This window comes from Schistocerca piceifrons, chromosome 1 (assembly GCF_021461385.2).
Source record: "Schistocerca piceifrons isolate TAMUIC-IGC-003096 chromosome 1, iqSchPice1.1, whole genome shotgun sequence".
In the NCBI taxonomy this organism is placed as follows: domain Eukaryota; kingdom Metazoa; phylum Arthropoda; class Insecta; order Orthoptera; family Acrididae; genus Schistocerca; species Schistocerca piceifrons.
The window spans coordinates 132450017-132467655 of NC_060138.1; the positions used below are offsets into that span (position 1 = coordinate 132450017).

A 17639-nucleotide genomic window follows, 5' to 3' on the forward strand; every position below is an offset into this window, starting at 1 on the left:
TTGCCAAATGTTCCTTAACATTATCACTCCTACCGTCTGTGCAAGCGGGGGAATGTGACGGTGGTCGCGGATGCTACTGGTGCTGTCATGAACATAAATGATTGGCGTGGTTTTTAAATTATGTTTTAGATTCTGATCTGGCCAGATCTATTAGTATACTGGGCGTGCTACCGGAAGGTTGTGAAATTTTCTATGTTGGCTCCATTGCTTGCTGTAAGGCGAGATTTCTTACCTGGTTCTTGGCGGTTGATTGGATATGCTGGCCATCTTGTACTAGTATCTGACCGTAATATTATTAATGGACCAGAATTTCAACCCACTAGGGAAGGACGAAGTTTTTATTTAAGATCTACTTGAACTATTTTTGTAGCCTGGTTATATTGATATACTTATCGTTGGCCCTCGTCAGTATTTAAATTGTACTGTTGCAGAAATTCTTAATTTATTCTGTTAATTGCCGTTAGCCAGCTGTTGTTGTAAATTATTGTGGATTGCTTGTTCAGGCAGTTATTTGCTGAATGTGTGTTTTCGTAATAATTGACCGGTTAGTGTTTCTAGCCATCTTCTTGACGCATAAAGGTTACTTTAGGAGCGCCACGCTGTTGCATGATGGTTCAGCTACTGTTGCTGCAGTCTATGAATACAACTGGCCCTGCCTATGAGCTCACGGGCCGGCATTTAGCATTCGCTCTTGCCGTTACCTTTTGTGAAGCATTTGGCATTCGCTCTTGCCGTCACCTTTTGTGAAGCATTTGGCATTCGCTCTTGCCGTTACCTTTTGTAAAGCTGCTCTACGGCACGGCGACTGCTACTTAAGTCAAGTCTTGTCTTCACTGGTTTGCGTGTACCTAAATCATTTGAGAGTTCGCGTATTTTTTGTCTTTGGGCTTGAATCCCTTGTGATGACGTTTCCTCTCTGTATCAAGTTTTTCTATGTCAGCCGGACCGTTTGCTGCCCCTTGTATTTGCTTACATTTCTCAGCTCTCACAAAGGACCGTGTTAAATCTCGGGTCTGTAATTTAAAACCATTGTGTTAGCTTGGGATATCTAAGAAGTCATATTTGTTCAAACATATTGCTATTGTCTTTAAATTGGTTAAGCCATTGTGCACCTTTGAATTTGAAGCATTGCGCTGTTGATTTAAGAACTACTGATTTCTGAAAGATTATTCAATTGTGTTTTACTACGGTTGGTTTTCTTAAATGTTTAATAAATGTGAAACTTTTGGCAAATAATGAATCATTTCATAATCTGAGGCCTAGTCCTTCCATGAATTTCTGTCAATCTGGCTGGCTGGAGTTCAAAAATGTTTTGAAAAGTTGCGACACAGGAGAATGCTGAAGATTTACTCGGTAGATCGGATTACAAACGAGAAAGTACTGCTACTTTTCAGTGAAAAAAAGAATTTTATGGCACAATTGGATTAAAGGAAGAGGTCAGTTGATATACTTCCTGAGGCACCAAGGGATCGTCAGGAGCTATCCAAAGACGAAGAGGGCTGAAAAACGCTGAGAAAAAAACAACAACAACTACTACAAATTTTTATTAAAAATGAAATTCCTCCAGCTGTACTTAAGATTTATATTTACTTCGCCACTAGTTTCGACGTTGCGTCAACGCCATTTTCAGGCCCGTACACTCTGATGAAATCACTTGATCGTAGCTCAGTCTAGAAGTCCGCGGTGTGACCAACACATGTGCACTAGTTACTGCCCGCTATCCATGTGGAGCACGTGTTGGTCTCACCGCGGACTCCTGGACTGAGTCACACACAATTTAATTTTTAATAAAAATTATCCCATTTGTGTCCCACCTTCATCCAGTTTAAATATGAATGTACGAAGACTACTACAACTCGTTGGTTGCTAACTCACCTGAACACGTGGGTGCTGGGACAGCATGTACACCACGGCCGCTGCCACGTCCTCTGGTTGCATGTGCGGCATCGCCATGGCTACTTCTTTCGAAAATTTCGTCTGATAGTCCCAAATTTCCGTCATTACTGCTCCCGGAGATATTTGCTGAAAAACATAAGAATTTCCAGAGGGCCTTAAATGGTATAGTATGAGGCACGTCCAATGATTCCCCGCGCTTTAAATCTGTTGCACAGGGAACCTTATATATTCACAAATAATTACAGCCACCCACTGCTTGGTTGTCACCCGCTCTCGAACTGATGACAGCGTAGAGGTCAACATTAAGAATGTTAAACATCCAAAGACCACTTTACATGCAGGAGAAGACGCCTTTGGGAGAAACGGTATCAAGTATGGAAATCCATTAAATGGCGATACTGAACAAATAAAGTTGTTACCATCACCCCAAAAAATGAAGTTACGTAATTAACTTTTGGTACGTTTGTTTTTAGATACGTGTTTCTGGTTCTGTCGCACAGTGAAATCCCCAGGTCCAATGAAATCCCTGGGTCTGTAAAGCCAGTCTCCAAGCTGAACAGCGAGCAGGCGTGCACCCACTCTGTCTGCCCTGTGACGTCACAAGGAGCAGCCTCAGTCTGTTTCACAAAGTTGTAACGATACTTCTGCAGCCCTCCTATCAAATCAGTGGCGACGCTGTGTGCAGTCACACAAGTGCAATGTTAATTTTCACTAAATTCCACTTCATACACATGAGTCGCTCGTGTCGTGACCGGCCCATCATACCACCGAGGTAAGTGAAAGTACTGCTCTGGGAATATAAAGGGCGGTGTTCACACTCGCCCATGGCACCCTGAGATGCCTTGGCCTCACCCTCGACCATCACCTCACCTGGACCCCTCACCTCCTGACCATCCAGCAGAAAGCCCATTCCCACCTCCACCTTCTGAAACTCCTGTCTGGCTGGACATGGGGATTGAATCCTTCCACCATCCTCCACACTTACAAATCCCTCATCCACCTTATCCTCTGTTATGCCAGCGTTGCCTGAATCTCCACACTCACCCGCTTTTACACAGCCCTCCAAATCCTTGAACGCCATGTGCTCCACCTTGCCTTCCGTATCCGCCTTCCTTCCCCCACACGGGTCCTGTATGAACTCATCCCCTTCCCCCACATCCTCCTGTTCCTCCAACATCTCTGCATCCTTTACATTGTCCACAGGCTTGATCACCCCCACCCTCTGGTTTCCTCCTTCCTCTCCACCCCCCACCTGCTGCTGTGCCTCTATCGCTGTATCCCTCCCTCCCACCACCTCCACACCCTCCATCTCCTTCATCAGGGCAATTTCCAGCGCCTCCCCTTCCTGGATGATTGGATGATGAACTTCGTCTTGACATATACCCTTCTTTCCAACTATAACCTGGCCTTGTTCTCCCCCTCGCCAGGGCCCCCTTTTTCCTCTCCCCTCCTTCTCCTAGAGCAGATTTTCCTCCTTCCCTCCTGAGACCCTGCACCCCATCCTTGCCTTGTTCCCTCCCACATACCTCCCTACCTGACCTCCTTCGGCACGCCCCCCCCCCACCCATCTACCCACTCTTTTCCCCTCCCTCCCTTCTTCCATTCTCCCTCATCTCCTTGCGCCTGGCAGATCCTTCATTTTGATCATTGTCAGTGTGCCACATCAGTGCTGTGTTTCATGCTGTTTCTCCTATGCATTGAAAGGTGTGATTTTAATTCTGTGCTCGCCTTGTACCTAGTGTTACTGTCAGTTTATATTATGTGCTATGCCATTCGTCGATACGTTTATGCTCCGGTCATACTGTGCCTTGTGTTCTTTAGTTGTCCCAGTGTATGGTTTTTTGTGTGCGTTACTTTTTTATGGTTTTTTTATCTCCATTTTACAGTCGCCCCTATTTTGTCTATTGTCTTCCATGATGTTCACCCATTTTTTATATCTATGTTCACCATGTATTCTCCTTTGTTATTTTAAAATGTCTTCTATTGTTTGTTCTATGTCTGTCCGCTGAACTGCAATGCATATGCTGCTGCCAGCCTGCTCCGATGGGGAATTGAAATACAATAAAGGAAAAAACCTCGCCCGTGGCGTGACCTTAGCAGTGCAGACGGTGGTCCCTGTCTATGCTTTACCATGGTCGTCATATTTCTTGTAGCCGATATTTTCTCACTTCATGGCCACTGCACGATCAGGTTGTTATTTCGTAGTACTGTAGTTTATCATCAGAAAGAAGAATGACGAAAAAGTTATTGAATTTGTGTGCCACTATCATGTTTTGTATGATATCTCCAATCCCAAATACATGGACAAACAGCTCAACAATGCACTCTGGAAAAAATAGAATCAGAAATAAAAACAGCTAAGTACTTACGCGTCGCCTGCCGCTGTGGCCGAGCGGTTCTAGGCGCTTCAGTCCAGTACCACGCTGCTGCTACAGTCGCAGGTTCGAATCCTGCCTCGGGCATGGATGTGTGTGATGTCCTTAGGTTAGTTAGGTTTAAGTAGTTCTAAGTCTAGGGGACTGATGGCCTCAGATGTTAAGTCCTATAGTGCTCAGAGCCATTTGAACCATTTTGAACTTACGCGTCTATTTCTGATTTTACTTGAATAAATACAACCGGTTAGGTAAAATTTTATTCGTTCAGACTGTTTGCTATAGTTGTAACATCTTCTTTCCATATGCCCTGACATCAATTGTCACTCTCTACAAGAGGCAAGTTATGGAGACAGTCTTTGTGTAATTAAAGAATTGTGTTCCAGTGTTCTAAGGAGTCTGAACAGAAAATTGTTTCTCATCCAAAGCTACTACGAAGTTCGGAAAAATACCACCCTTACCGATCTTCTACTACATTTGTTGTATCAGACTGGGCATCAATCTGTCCACCGGATGTCTGTTACAACCTTGCAGGTTTCTCGTATAATCTTCTGAACCGTACTGTGCCCCACACAATACGTAAAGGAAACCGTGTTTAGCGCATCTCCACTGGCCAAATATGTGAAAAGGGTAGACGGTAGGGTCATAACGAACGAAGATTTCGTAGGTAGTATTAGAGGTAATGAATCAGTATCACGCGAAACAGAAGAAAACACCCAACACTATACAACAGAAGCGAATAATGATGAATGTTCATTTCATTTATTTACTTAACAATAAACTATCAAAGTGCTTCTTTTGTACAGGGTGAAGAAAAAATGCCACACTTTGCAGTCGGCACGCGGTTCAATACAAAAGTGTATCTAGCAAAACCTAGTCTCATCAGTAGGTTTAATAGAATTGCTGCAACTGTTTGCAGCGTGCCCAATAAGAAGTGGCAATGAACTCTGCACTGTACCGCATGTGTCCCATTAGCTCAGTGACACGCAGCAGTGCCGTGGGAAAAGGATATGCGGATCACCGACGTTCGAGTCGCGCCTGCTATACAATTTTTTTCATTTAAAGTATCCGATTACATCCAATTTACTCCTCCACATTACGGTATCTTGTGTATTTCCTTCTATTTCTGTTACCTTTATTTAAAAATTAAGGTATAACATGGATTTATTACAGACTTAAGTGACCACCCAAGACACAAATACAGCCAACAGAAAATAAATGTCGACATAGTAAAATCGCCTGTATCCAATTAGGTACAACAAACTCAAAAGATAGGCTACACTACGTTGCACATTATGCTACGCACAAAAATTCCATTCTATATGTTGGATGTCCAGGTTTATTTTCACACAGTCGGTACGACCACGTTTGAGAAACGTTCTTTTTAAAGAAGATGTTCAAAGAGACCACGTTGCATTTGCAAACACTTCACCCTCGGTGAAACATACTTTGCTGGGCCCTACGCATAACACCTGCATCCACCATTGCCGAAGCGTCATGTACGCGAGCTTTTAGGTCGCGTACATCGATACCTTGGGTACCATAAACTTGATTCCTTAAGTGTCCCGAACAGTAAAAATCTAGTGGATTAAGGTCCGGGAGGGCAGAATATTGGACCTCCACGACCAATCCATTTTCTTGGAAACGCTTCATCTAAATAGTTGCACAAGTTCGTTCCAAAATGTGGAGTCGTACCATCATGCTAAAAGCATAGCTGTCGCCGAACGCCATGTGGAACGTTTTCTAATGGATCAGGCGAAGTATTTGAAAGAGAAGTAAGCTACAGAGGCGCACTGAAGTTATTTGGCAAAAACCACGTTCACGGACGACGTGTGTGTTGTATTCCGACCATAATGGCGGTTGTGAAGGTTGAAAATACTAACGTTATTTATAAAAATAATAATTCACCAAGGTGACAAGTGAACGGTTTCAAGAATAGTGTCCTCTGTTTGTGGAGTGCATCAAGTCATTGGACGACCTTTGGCCACTAATTGTGGACGAAGATTACCGGCTTCCCGAAAGCGTTGCTCCAGACGATGAAAACTTCCTCATCGGAGTGGCCCCTTTGAAGGTACCATGCAGCATACGCACGACCAACAGCAGCTTGGTTGTCGGATACATTCAGCACCAGAAACATATCGGCATATTCATCTTTGTATACTCCGTCGGGGAGCCGACCTACATGAAGTTGAGAGGACCAGTTACGGTGGTACGCTGCGCGGTTAGTTGACACATCCATGCAGTCTAATAGATCCCATGTCTTGTGGTAGGCTATTGTCAGCTGCCAAAATGATGTCTCGCTTATAACCGGCGAGAAACAGGGAATGGACTTCTACGAAATGAAAAAGGAACCTGACAATGATTCGAGCGGTTGCTCCATGGTGGATGAGGGTTTGATACTCCAGCAGCTCACTCAATGGGCTACGACGGCTGGTACAGTAGTGGGAGGTGATGCACATTCCTCTGTACATTCCGATGTGCTGCAGATGTGAGTTGCCAGCTTCTCGTTTTCATACACGGGTTTTCAAAACGCACCCGATCTGATTTTGCTACATAAAATTTTGTTTGAATCTGGATGAGGACTCGCATGCGACAAGTGCGGCAATCTGTATACCAACCAACAACAAGCAAACGGCGAGCCGTTCTCTTGACGTGATTACTGTCCTCCAGGTGGCCTTTCATTTTATAAGAAGAACCTCCAACTGATCGACAATAAATTGAATGAATTTTTCTGACATTCTGAAATATGCACAGAAATTTGTACCATTGTACTTAAGTTCACTGCACAGAGTGCCAAATTCCCCTTCTGTTTCTCTGTTCTCCTCGTCTGATGAACCCAATTCCGTTTTTCCACTTATTTTTCCTCTTCTTCATCCCAAATCACAGCCATCAGCATGAGATCGTCGTCCGAGAACTTTGCCATCCCGGTCGTCATGCCACCCGCCGGAAGAGACACTGACCACTGTGAACAGGCGTCAGTGCGGAATCACGGCCGGTGCAACCACGGATCGGTCACAGCACTGTCGCACCACTGATGTATGTGAAGCATCCTTTACGCATACGACAGCATGCGCCAACTAACGGATTCTTTTATAGAATGCTTCCTCCTGGGCACATACCTCGGATTCTGTTGAGTGATAGAAAAGTAAATTCAAGCGTTATGTATATGCCCTTGGGCCAGGTACCGCTTGTATACCCAACAGAAGCGTCATCTTAGAGCCACTGTCGTACAGTACAGAGTCAAAGTACAAATATTACTCATTTCTTCCTGCTTTGACTAATGGAATAACTCGGTTGGTTCTTTTTGCATTTGACGTGGTCCACGGAAGGCTTGATGGGACTTATGGAGGCACCATTAGTTAATAGGCGTTTCCTCGCAGATCCCAGCAAAAATGGATTTTTACTACATTTTCACCGTCAGCAGCGGACCAAAACCCAGGAGAGGATCCTAAGACATTAAACGCAGAAAACGGAAAAATTTCTTACAATATATTCGTAACATTCGCATCTCGAACCACTTTGATAATTTTCTTGATACCCTTATCCGATTATAAGTTACAGAGATTCAGAATTATCCTATTTGTACACATAAAATGCGCACTTACAAGGCCGGAGTGAGGCGCATACGTAGTTTCTAAAGTGACATGCCACGGAGAAATACGCTGTAAAGTGTCTCTGATATCATCTGGAGATTCTATGTTGTGTGCTGGGTACATGAAAAATTCTTTTGATTGTATAAAATTTGTAAGTATAAAAATAATTTTGCATTATCTCAGTTATACGTAAGTGAATTCTCTACTTTTTTCTCAACAATACATTTATTTTCAAATGAGTTACATCCCTCTATCTTTTCCAGCAGGAAAATGGATCTATCGGAGGACAAAAAATGCGAATATGTTTCTCTTTTATAATTGCGTAGGCTTCCGCGGTCAGAGTCAGTCGACATATGGGTATGGTACCGCGTCATATTGTATAAAACCACTGCTGGAAGGAAAAAAAAAAACCAACGTTTCGGCCTTCGTCTGGTCAGCAGTAGACCCAGAAGATGGTCGCTACAACCGGGGCGACAATATGATGCGATACCAGACCCAGAAAACATTTATGTCCGTGTTCCTCTTTACTGAAAAGGCTCTGACGGAAAAGTGAGGTAGCAGTTCCCTCATTCTACCTCCCTCAGCAATTTTCAAAAGCATTTAGGTCTGCGATAGTACTCGTGCTTTTGTACGTTGAGTGAGAAGAAGCTTACAGTAAGATATTCAAAAGAGTCCGCTACGGTCTCGGGTTCGAATCCTGCCTCGGGCATGGATGTGTGTGATGTCCTTAGGTTAGTTAGGTTTAAGTAGTTCTAAGTTCTAGGGGACGGATGACCACAGATGTTAAGTCCCATAGTGCTCAGAGTCATTTGAGCCATCAAAAGAGTCGTCCTGTCTACGTACATACACTATGTGATCAAAAGTATCCGAACACCCCTAAAAACATACGTTTTTCATATTAGGTGCATTGTGTTACCACTTACTGCGACCTCAGTAGATATTAGAAATCGTGAGAGAACAGAATGGGGCACTCCACGGAACTCACGATCTTCGAATATGGTCAGGTGACTGGGTGTTACTTGTGTCATACGTCTGTACGCGAGATTTCCACACTCCTAAACATCTCTGGGTCCACTGTTTCCGATGTGATAGTGGAGTGGAAACGTGAAATGACACCTACAGCACAAAGCGTAATGGCCGACCTCGTCTGTTGACTGACAGAGACCACCTACATTGAAGAGTTTCGTAATATGTAATAGGCAGACATCTGTCCAGATCATCACACAGGAATTCCAAATTGCATCAGGATCCACTGCAAGTACTATGACAGTTAGGCGGGAGTTGAGAAAACTCGGATTTCATGGTCGAGCGGCTGCTCATGTGCCACACATCACACTGGTAAATGCCAAACGACGCCTCGCTTGGTGTAAGGAGTATAAACATTGGACGATTGTACAATGAAAAAACGTTGTGTGGAGTGACGAATTACGGTACACAATGTGGCGATCCGATTGTAGGGTGTGGGTATGGCGAATCCCCGGTGAACGTTATCTGCCAGCGTGTGTAGTGCCAACAGTAAAATTCTGAGGTGGTGGTGTTAACTGTATGGTTGCTTGTGGTGTGTGTATGTGTGTGTGTGTGTGTGTGTGTGTGTGTGTGTGTGTGTGTGTGTGTGGTGTGGTCGTGTTTTTCATGGAGGGGGCTTGCACCCCTTGTTGTTTTGCGTGGCACTATCACAGCACAGGCCTACACTGATGTTTTAAGCAACTTCTTGCTTCCCACTGTTGAAGAGCAATTCGGAGATGGTGATTGCATCTTTCAACACGATCACCCCTTCATAATGCACGGCCTGTGGCGAAGTGGTTACATGACAATAACATCCCTGCAATGGATTGGCCGGCACAGAGTCCTGACCTGAATCCTATAAAATACCTTTGGGATGTTTTGGAACGCCGACTTCGTACCAGGCCTCACCGACTTACATCGATACCTCTCCTCGGTGCAGCATTCCGTGAAGAATGGGCTGACATTCCCCAAGAAACCTTCCAGAACCTGACTGAACGTATACCTGCGAGAGTGGAAGCTGTAATCAAGGCTAAGGGTGGGCCAACACCATATTGAAATCCAGCACTACCGATGGAGGGCGTCTCGAACCTGTAAGTCACTTTCAGCCAGGTGTCCGGATACTTGTGATCACATAGCGTATTCATATTGCATTAGAGAATTAAGAGCATTGCACTCCACATGACTAATATTTCTGGAACCACATGGCTAGAACATTACAGCATATTAAAGTGCAGAACTATGTAGCCTTTGGAGTGCGAGGAAACGACAGCAGTGGTAATGAGAAATAAAAGTAATAAATACGGGGAAGTAGTAGAAAGTGTTTGTCATGGAAAGAGCAAGAGAAACAATGTCAGAGAGAGAGAGAGAGAGAGAGAGAGAGAGAGAGAGAGAGAAGGTGAGAGAAAGATAGTGACACAGTGGCAGTGGAACATAGTTGACAAGGACAGAACAGTGCTAGGAATGAAGAGGGGAGGATTAAAGAAAGAGAAAGTGGAAGTGTGTGAGAGCCACTGATAATGAGAGACAGAGTATATGACAACGACAGTGATGGAGAGAGAGATAGTGACAGTAAGAAGATATAGCAGAAATGGGAAGAAATGGATGAGATGTTAGCAGTAAGAGAGAGCAAAATAGTGACAGAGACAGTGAGTGGAGATTGTAGTAGTAGGACAGAATGAAGGGGACGGTTGGTGTGATATAGAATGACAGACGCGAAGAGGTAGTGACAACGATTTGGGTTGAATGATTGAGTGAGGTAGGGCAACTGAAATGGGTATGAGAAAACTTACAGCGATGGACTAGTGGGTTTTGAGTGGGTAACAGTTGCGGGAGCTCATGGTAGTTTGCGGTGAGTTGCATGTTAAAAAAATCGCGAATTTGTTCGCATGCCAAAATTTGTGGGAAATTTTTTTAAGTCGCTGAGGAAGGTAGAATGAGGCAGCTGGTACACCACTTTTCAGTCAGTCTTATAAATAAACAGAAACATATTCGCGCATTTTGTGCTCCTCTGGTGTGTTATTTTGTGTTTTTTCTTGTTTTGTTCCTTAATTCTTTGTTTACAAATTTTCTGATCAGCATTTGGTAAACTACGTGCTAAAGTGTTCCTTGAGCAAGTAGTATTGGCTTGCATTGTCTCGAGAAACCTGATAAATAAATAAATAAGAGAAAAAAGATACCTCTTCTCTTAATTTCCAAACCTCAAACAAGTTGTCGTGGGTTCTGAGGGCGGGAGTCGACGTTCTGGTGTAAGAAATACTATAGGAGGTAGGGGGCGGGTGTTCATCTGTCCTGCTTAGAAGGCACTGCCTTAAAACACTTGTCTGTGAAAGGCAAAGGTCCCATGTTTGAGTCCTGGTTTGGCATACCGTTTTAGGCTGCCAGGAAGTTTCATATCAGGGCAGAGTGAAAACTGATTCTGTGTAAATCATCTCAATTAGAACTGTAACAGGACATCATAACCTATACTGTAAGTTCGAAGAATTACACTTTTTGCAGAAAAGATGTACGTGTAATAAAACAGAATATATAAAAACTTTGGAATACAATGATAATCACAACAAAATAAATAAACACAGAAAAAGTAGAGAAATAGTCTGGGACAAGTAGTGTGCGAAGAACTGGTCAACAGTGGGCCTTAAATAAAATTTAGGATTAGGGAGATATATAAAATTTATCGCAGTCAAAAACTTTATGTACACCTTTGTTGTTGTTGTAGTCTTCAGTCCTGAGACTGGTTTGAAGCAGCTCTCCATGCTACTCTATCCTGTGCAAGCTCATTCATCTCCCAGTACCTACTGCAGCCTGCATCCTACTGAATCTCCTTAGTGTATTCATCTCTTGGTCTCCCTCTACGATGTTTACCCTCCATGCTGCCCTCCAATACTAAATTGGTGATCCCTCGATGTCTCAGAACATGTCCTACCAATCGATCCCTTCTTCTACTCAAGTTGTGCCACATGCTCCTCTTCTCCCCAATTCTATTCAATACCTCCTCATTAGTTATGTGATCTAATCTCCAGCATTCTTCTATAGCACCACATTTCGAAAGCTTCTATTCCCTTCTTGAACAAACTATTTATCGTTCACGTTTCACTTCCATTCATGGCTACACTCCATACAAATACTTTCAGAAACGACTTCCTGACACTTAAATCAATACTCGATGTTAACAATTTCTCTTCTTCAGAAACGCTTTCCTTGCCATTGTCAGTCTACATTTTATATCCTCTCTACTTCGACCATTGTCAGTTATTTTGCTCCCCAAATAGCAAAACTACTTTACTACTTTAAGCGTCTCATTACCTAATCTAATTCCCTCGGCATCACCTGACTTAATTCGACTACATTCCATTATCTTCGTTTTGCTTTTGTTGATGTTCATATTGTACCCTCCTTTCAAGGCTCTGTCCATTCCGTTCAGCTGCTCTTCCAAGTCCTTTGCTGTCCCCGACAGAATTACAATGTCATCGGCGAACCTCAAAGTTTTTATTTCTTCTCCATGGATTTTAATACCTACTCCGAACTTTTCTTTTGTTTCTTTTATTGCTTGCTGAATATACATATTGAATAACATCGGGGATAGGCTACAACCATGTCTCACTCCCTTCCCAACCACTACTTCCCTTTCATACCCCTCGACTCTTATAACTGCCATCTGCTTTCTGTACAATTTGTAAATAGCCATTCTCTCCCTATATTTTAGCCCTGCCACCTTCAGAATTTGAAAGAGAGTATTCCAATCAACATTGTCAAAAGCTTTTTCCAAGTCTACAGATGCTAGAAACGTAAGTATGTCTTTCCTTAATCTTTCTTCTGCGATAAGTCGTAGGGTCAGTATTGCCTCACGTATTCCAACATTTCTACGGAATCCAAACTGATCTTCACCGAGGTCGGCTTCTATGAGTTTTTCCATTCGTCTGTAAAGAATTCGCGTTAGTCTTTTGCAGCTGTGACTTATTAAACTGATAGTTCGGTAATTTTCACATCTGTCAACACCTGCTTTCTTTGGGATTGGAATTATAATATTCTTCTTGAAATCTGAGGGTATTTCGCCTGTCTCATACATCTTGCTCACCAGATGGTAGAGTTTTGTCAGGACTGGCTCTCCAAAGGCTGTCAGTAGTTCTAATGGCGTGTTGTCTACTCCGCGGGCCTTGTTTCGACTCAGGTCTGTCAGTGCTCCGTCAAACTCTTCACGCAGTATCATATCTCCCATTTCATCATCATCTACATCCTCTTCCATTTCCATAATATTGTCCTCAAGTACATCGCCCTTGTACAGACCCTCTATATACTCCTTCCACCATTCTGCTTTCCCTTCTTTGCTTAGAACTGGGTTTCCATCAAAGCTCTTGATATTCATGCAAGTCGTTCTCCTTTCTCCAAAGGTCTCTTTAATTTTACTGTAAGCAGTATCTATCTTACCCCTAGTGATATATGCCTCTACATCCTTACATTTGTCCTCTAGCCATCCCTGCTCAGCCATTTTGCACTTCCTGTCGATCTCATTTTTGAGACGTTTGTATTCCTTTTTGCCTGTTTCATTTACTGCATTTTTATATTTTCTCCTTTCATCAATTAAATTCAATATTTCTTCTGTTACCCAAGGGTTTCTACTAGCCCTCGTCTTTTTACCTATTTGATACTCTGCTGCCTTCGCTATTTCATCCCTCAAAGCTACCCATTCTTCTTCTACTGTATTTCTTCCCCCCCATTACTGTCAATTGTTTCCTTATGCTCTCCCTGAAACTCTGTACAACCTCTGGTTCTTTCAGTTTATCCAGGTCTCATCTCCTTAAATTCCCATCTTTTTTCAGTTTCTTCAGTTCTAATCTACAGTTCATAACCAATAGATTGTGGTCAGAGTCCACATCTGCCCCTGGAAATGTCTTACAATTTAAAACCTGGTTCCTAAATCTCTGTGTTACCATTATATAATCTATCTGATACCTTTTAGTATCTCCAGGGTTCTTCCATGTATACAACCTTCTTTCATGATTCTTGAGCCAAGTGTTAGCTATGATTAAGTTATGCTTTGCGCAAAATTCTACCAGGCGGCTTCCTTTTTCATTTCTTAGCACCAATTTATATTCGCCTACTATGTTTCCTTCTCTCCCTTTTCCTACTGACGAATTGCAGTCACCCATGACTATTAAATTTTCGTCTCCCTTCACTAGCTGAATAATTTCTTTTATCTCATCATACATTTCATCAATTTCTTCGTCATCTGCAGAGCTAGTTGGTGTATAAACGTGTACTACTGTAATAGGTTTGGGCTTCGTGTCTATCTTGGCCACAATAATGCGTTCACTGTGCTGTTTTTAGTAGCTTACCTCTACTCCAATTTTTTTATTCATTATTAAACCTACACCTGTATTACTCCTATTTGATTTTGTATTTATAACCCTGTATTCACCAGACCAAAAATCTTGTTCCTCCTGCTACCGAACTTCACTAATTCCCACTATATCTAACTTTCACCTATCCATTTCCCTTTTTAAATTTTCTAACCTACCTGCCCGATCAAGGGATCTGACATTCCAGGCTCCGATCCGTAGAACGCCAGTTTTCTTTCTCCTGATAACGACGTCCTCTTGAGTAGTCACCGCCCGGAGATCCGAATGGGGGACTATTTTACCTTCGGAATATTTTACCCAAGAGGACGTCATCATCATTTAACCACACAGTAAAGCTGCATGCCGTCGGGAAAAATTACGGCTGTAGTTTCCCCTTGCTTTCAGCCGTTCGCAGTACCAGAACAGCAAGGCCATTTTGGTTAGTGTTACAAGGCCATATCAGTCAATCATCCAGACTGTTGCCCCTGCAACTACTGAAAAGGCTGCTGCCCCTCTTCAGGAACTACACGTTTGTCTGGCCACTCAACAGATACCCCTCAGTTGTGGTTGCACCTACGGTACGTCTATCTGTATCGTTGAGGCACGCAAGCCTGCCCACCAACGGCAAGGTCCATGGTTCATGGGGGGGATGTACACCTTATAGTGTCAATAAAACATTTGCGACAGTCGTTTCTCCACAGCCGCCGACCCAAAGTGTGTGCCAAGAATTTTATCATTACTTGTCATGTTTCAAAGTAGGAGTATTATCCTTTTGTATGTGCAAAAGAGGTTCTTCTGTTGCTTTACATGTTACTGGCGAGTATCGGAAGAGTTCGTGCCGCCTCCGAGGTCAGAGCCACTTCGAGTACCTGGCCGCTAGCAGCGTATGCGCTAGGCAGCCATTGTTCCTAGGAGAAGTGCCCACGTCTTGTCCGAGGACTTTCAGAGAATTGTAAAAAAAACAAAAAAAAACGGTGTTGTGTGATTTTGCTATTAAAGAAATGGTTGTATCTTGTCTGATGTAATCTGGTTGAAATGTTCTTGAGTGAAGTCGATTTTAATGTACGCTAAAGTCCATAGGAAGTTGGCAGTTTCATTTTCTGTGAAGTAAAATATTACGCAGGAATATTCTGAGGTGTCATTTATCCACAGTTTTGCATGCTTCTTAATTAGAGGAGGGCTTTGGGAACATTTTGATTGGACCTGATAGTATCTCTATTTGAAGATAAACTTCCATTACTGTTGCGGATTTTGAAAAGGTATTCATGCAACCAGTTTGTGTCGATCGGAGGAAGACTTTTAATGCCACTATCGGCAGCATATGTGAAAGAAGTCAATGACTGTCGCCCTCTGTGCACTGTTCTTACAGTCTCTTCTCCCTTGCGTTAAAAAGAATTGGACCTACAATTACCATGAACAATTAAGTCAGAAAAGAGATTGAACATTAACACCTTAATCTATTTTGTCTAGTAACTGGGCCTTCTCTTTGCAATAAAATGTGCTGGGTTGTGGTATTTACATGGGAAATCTTAAAGTTGCAGTTTATCAGTGTTTTTAGCTACAGTCTGTGAGACCTCTCATAAGTTTGAAATAGGTCATCATTCTCTGCGAACATTGGAAAGAACATCAGATGGAGCATAAATGAGCGATATAACTTAGAATTTTTGTTTAGATCCAGAGCTGTTTTAGCAGCATGCCAATAACGAACTTTTCTGAACTGTGTTATACCAGTACAAACACATTATTGAGGGTTTTTAAAGGAACTTTTTAAAAAGGACTGAAATATGGAGTGGTCATTTAAGTGGACATTGGTTATGAATTGATACATAAGATTCCTAGATTGAGAAAAATTCCTCCTTGCCATAAAAGCATATTTTTACTTTTTATCAACAATATTTATTACAGTTAACTTGCATATGTATCATATAAACTGAAATGACTGTATATTTTATGAAGATATTTATATTCTCACATTTTTGTTTTCTTTTGTAAATATAAGTTGCCTCCTGCGAGGTATGAAATGCGTTAGTACCAAAATGTTAAGTAAATGTCACATTTACAAAGTACTTTTAACAACCAAGTATTACAAACATGTTGCTGAACACTGCACTAAAGAGCATTAGCTTTTTCCCAATATAATTTTTCATGCACCTTTGATAAGCGGTTGTTCTACACAGTAAAGCAAAAACATGCTAAACACATGCTGAACACATCGTTATCTTTTTTGTGCAACCACTCTTCCTACAGTTCATACAAGTAAATTCACAATGACTTTTTCGTTCTGTTTGGTGTACAACTGTCATTACTGCCCTTCTGTCTCCTTCCAAAATGGCTCAAATGACTCTAGGCACTATGGGACTTAACATCTGAGGTCATCAGTCCCCTAGAACTTAGAACTACTTAAACCTAAGGACATCACACACATCCATGCCCGGAACAGGATTCGAACCTGCGACCGTTGCAGTAGCGCGGTTCCGCGCCTAGAACCACTCGGCGATCGTGGCCGCCTGTTTCCTTCCATCCTCGTCTTTCTTATCTGTGTCGCTGGAAGTGTAACCCCCTTTTTCGAAAGTTACCTCTTCCAAAGCTATCTTGAAAGCCATGAACTTCAGACATTGTTGCTGGACGCATTTCATTTAACCTTTTCCGCCTTACATTGCTTCCAACTGTTTGTAACTTCTAAATCAAGAAAGTGAAAAATAGTTTTTACAGTCGACTTTTTTGGTCGACATTGATTCTGTGGTCATTCAGTTAATGTGGCGCATGCCTCCAGAGTTGAAGTTGTATTGAGACACTCTGTAGAATATATCTCTCACATTTTTTCCCATAATTTCCACCTAGCATTGCCTGTGTTTTCATCAAGAATCTGATCAGCTACGCTGTAGTATCATCGTCATATTTGTTATCTCTTGATGAATCATCTGCATGTTGTCGTTCTCGATGTTTCTCATCTACAACTGTTTGCTGCCGATGATTACCATTTATATTCTGTAGGAACATCTTCATCGTCATCGCTAAACCTCTTCAGCTCAAAAAATTCTCCATTCTTAGGAATTCTACCATCCGTTTATTTGACAAAACGAAATACGTCTCTTATCTAAGCGTAGAGCAAGACCTGCAGTGCTTTACAATACAATATTTCTCACACTTGATGCGATGCGAATTAATGTGACGATATGTTTTATTGGCACTAATTTCTAGAGTCTATTTAAATGGACATATACGTCTCTCAAAGACAAGTAGTGGATGATTGTATTAATCGATGTTAGTTAATTAATTGATATATCTCAATCACACTGAAAACTATATTTCACGCATTAATACTGGATAATGAATTGTTTGTAAGACGTTATTCATACATATTACAAAAATGGATGTATGTACGTATGTATGATTCACATCTCCTCCAAAACCACCCAACTGATTTCGCCTAAATG

At 42.3% G+C, this 17639-nt stretch overlaps 1 protein-coding gene across 1 annotated transcript in view; it reads right to left on the bottom strand.

The window, feature by feature from the left end:
• Nucleotides 1-17639, bottom strand: part of LOC124788589 (farnesol dehydrogenase-like) — a 196157-nt gene that overhangs the window by 45910 nt on the left and 132608 nt on the right. The window contains exon 6 of the mRNA XM_047255893.1: nt 1876-2022. Coding sequence (XP_047111849.1) covers nt 1876-2022 — 147 coding nt within the window. The remainder of the gene's footprint in view (nt 1-1875; nt 2023-17639) is intronic.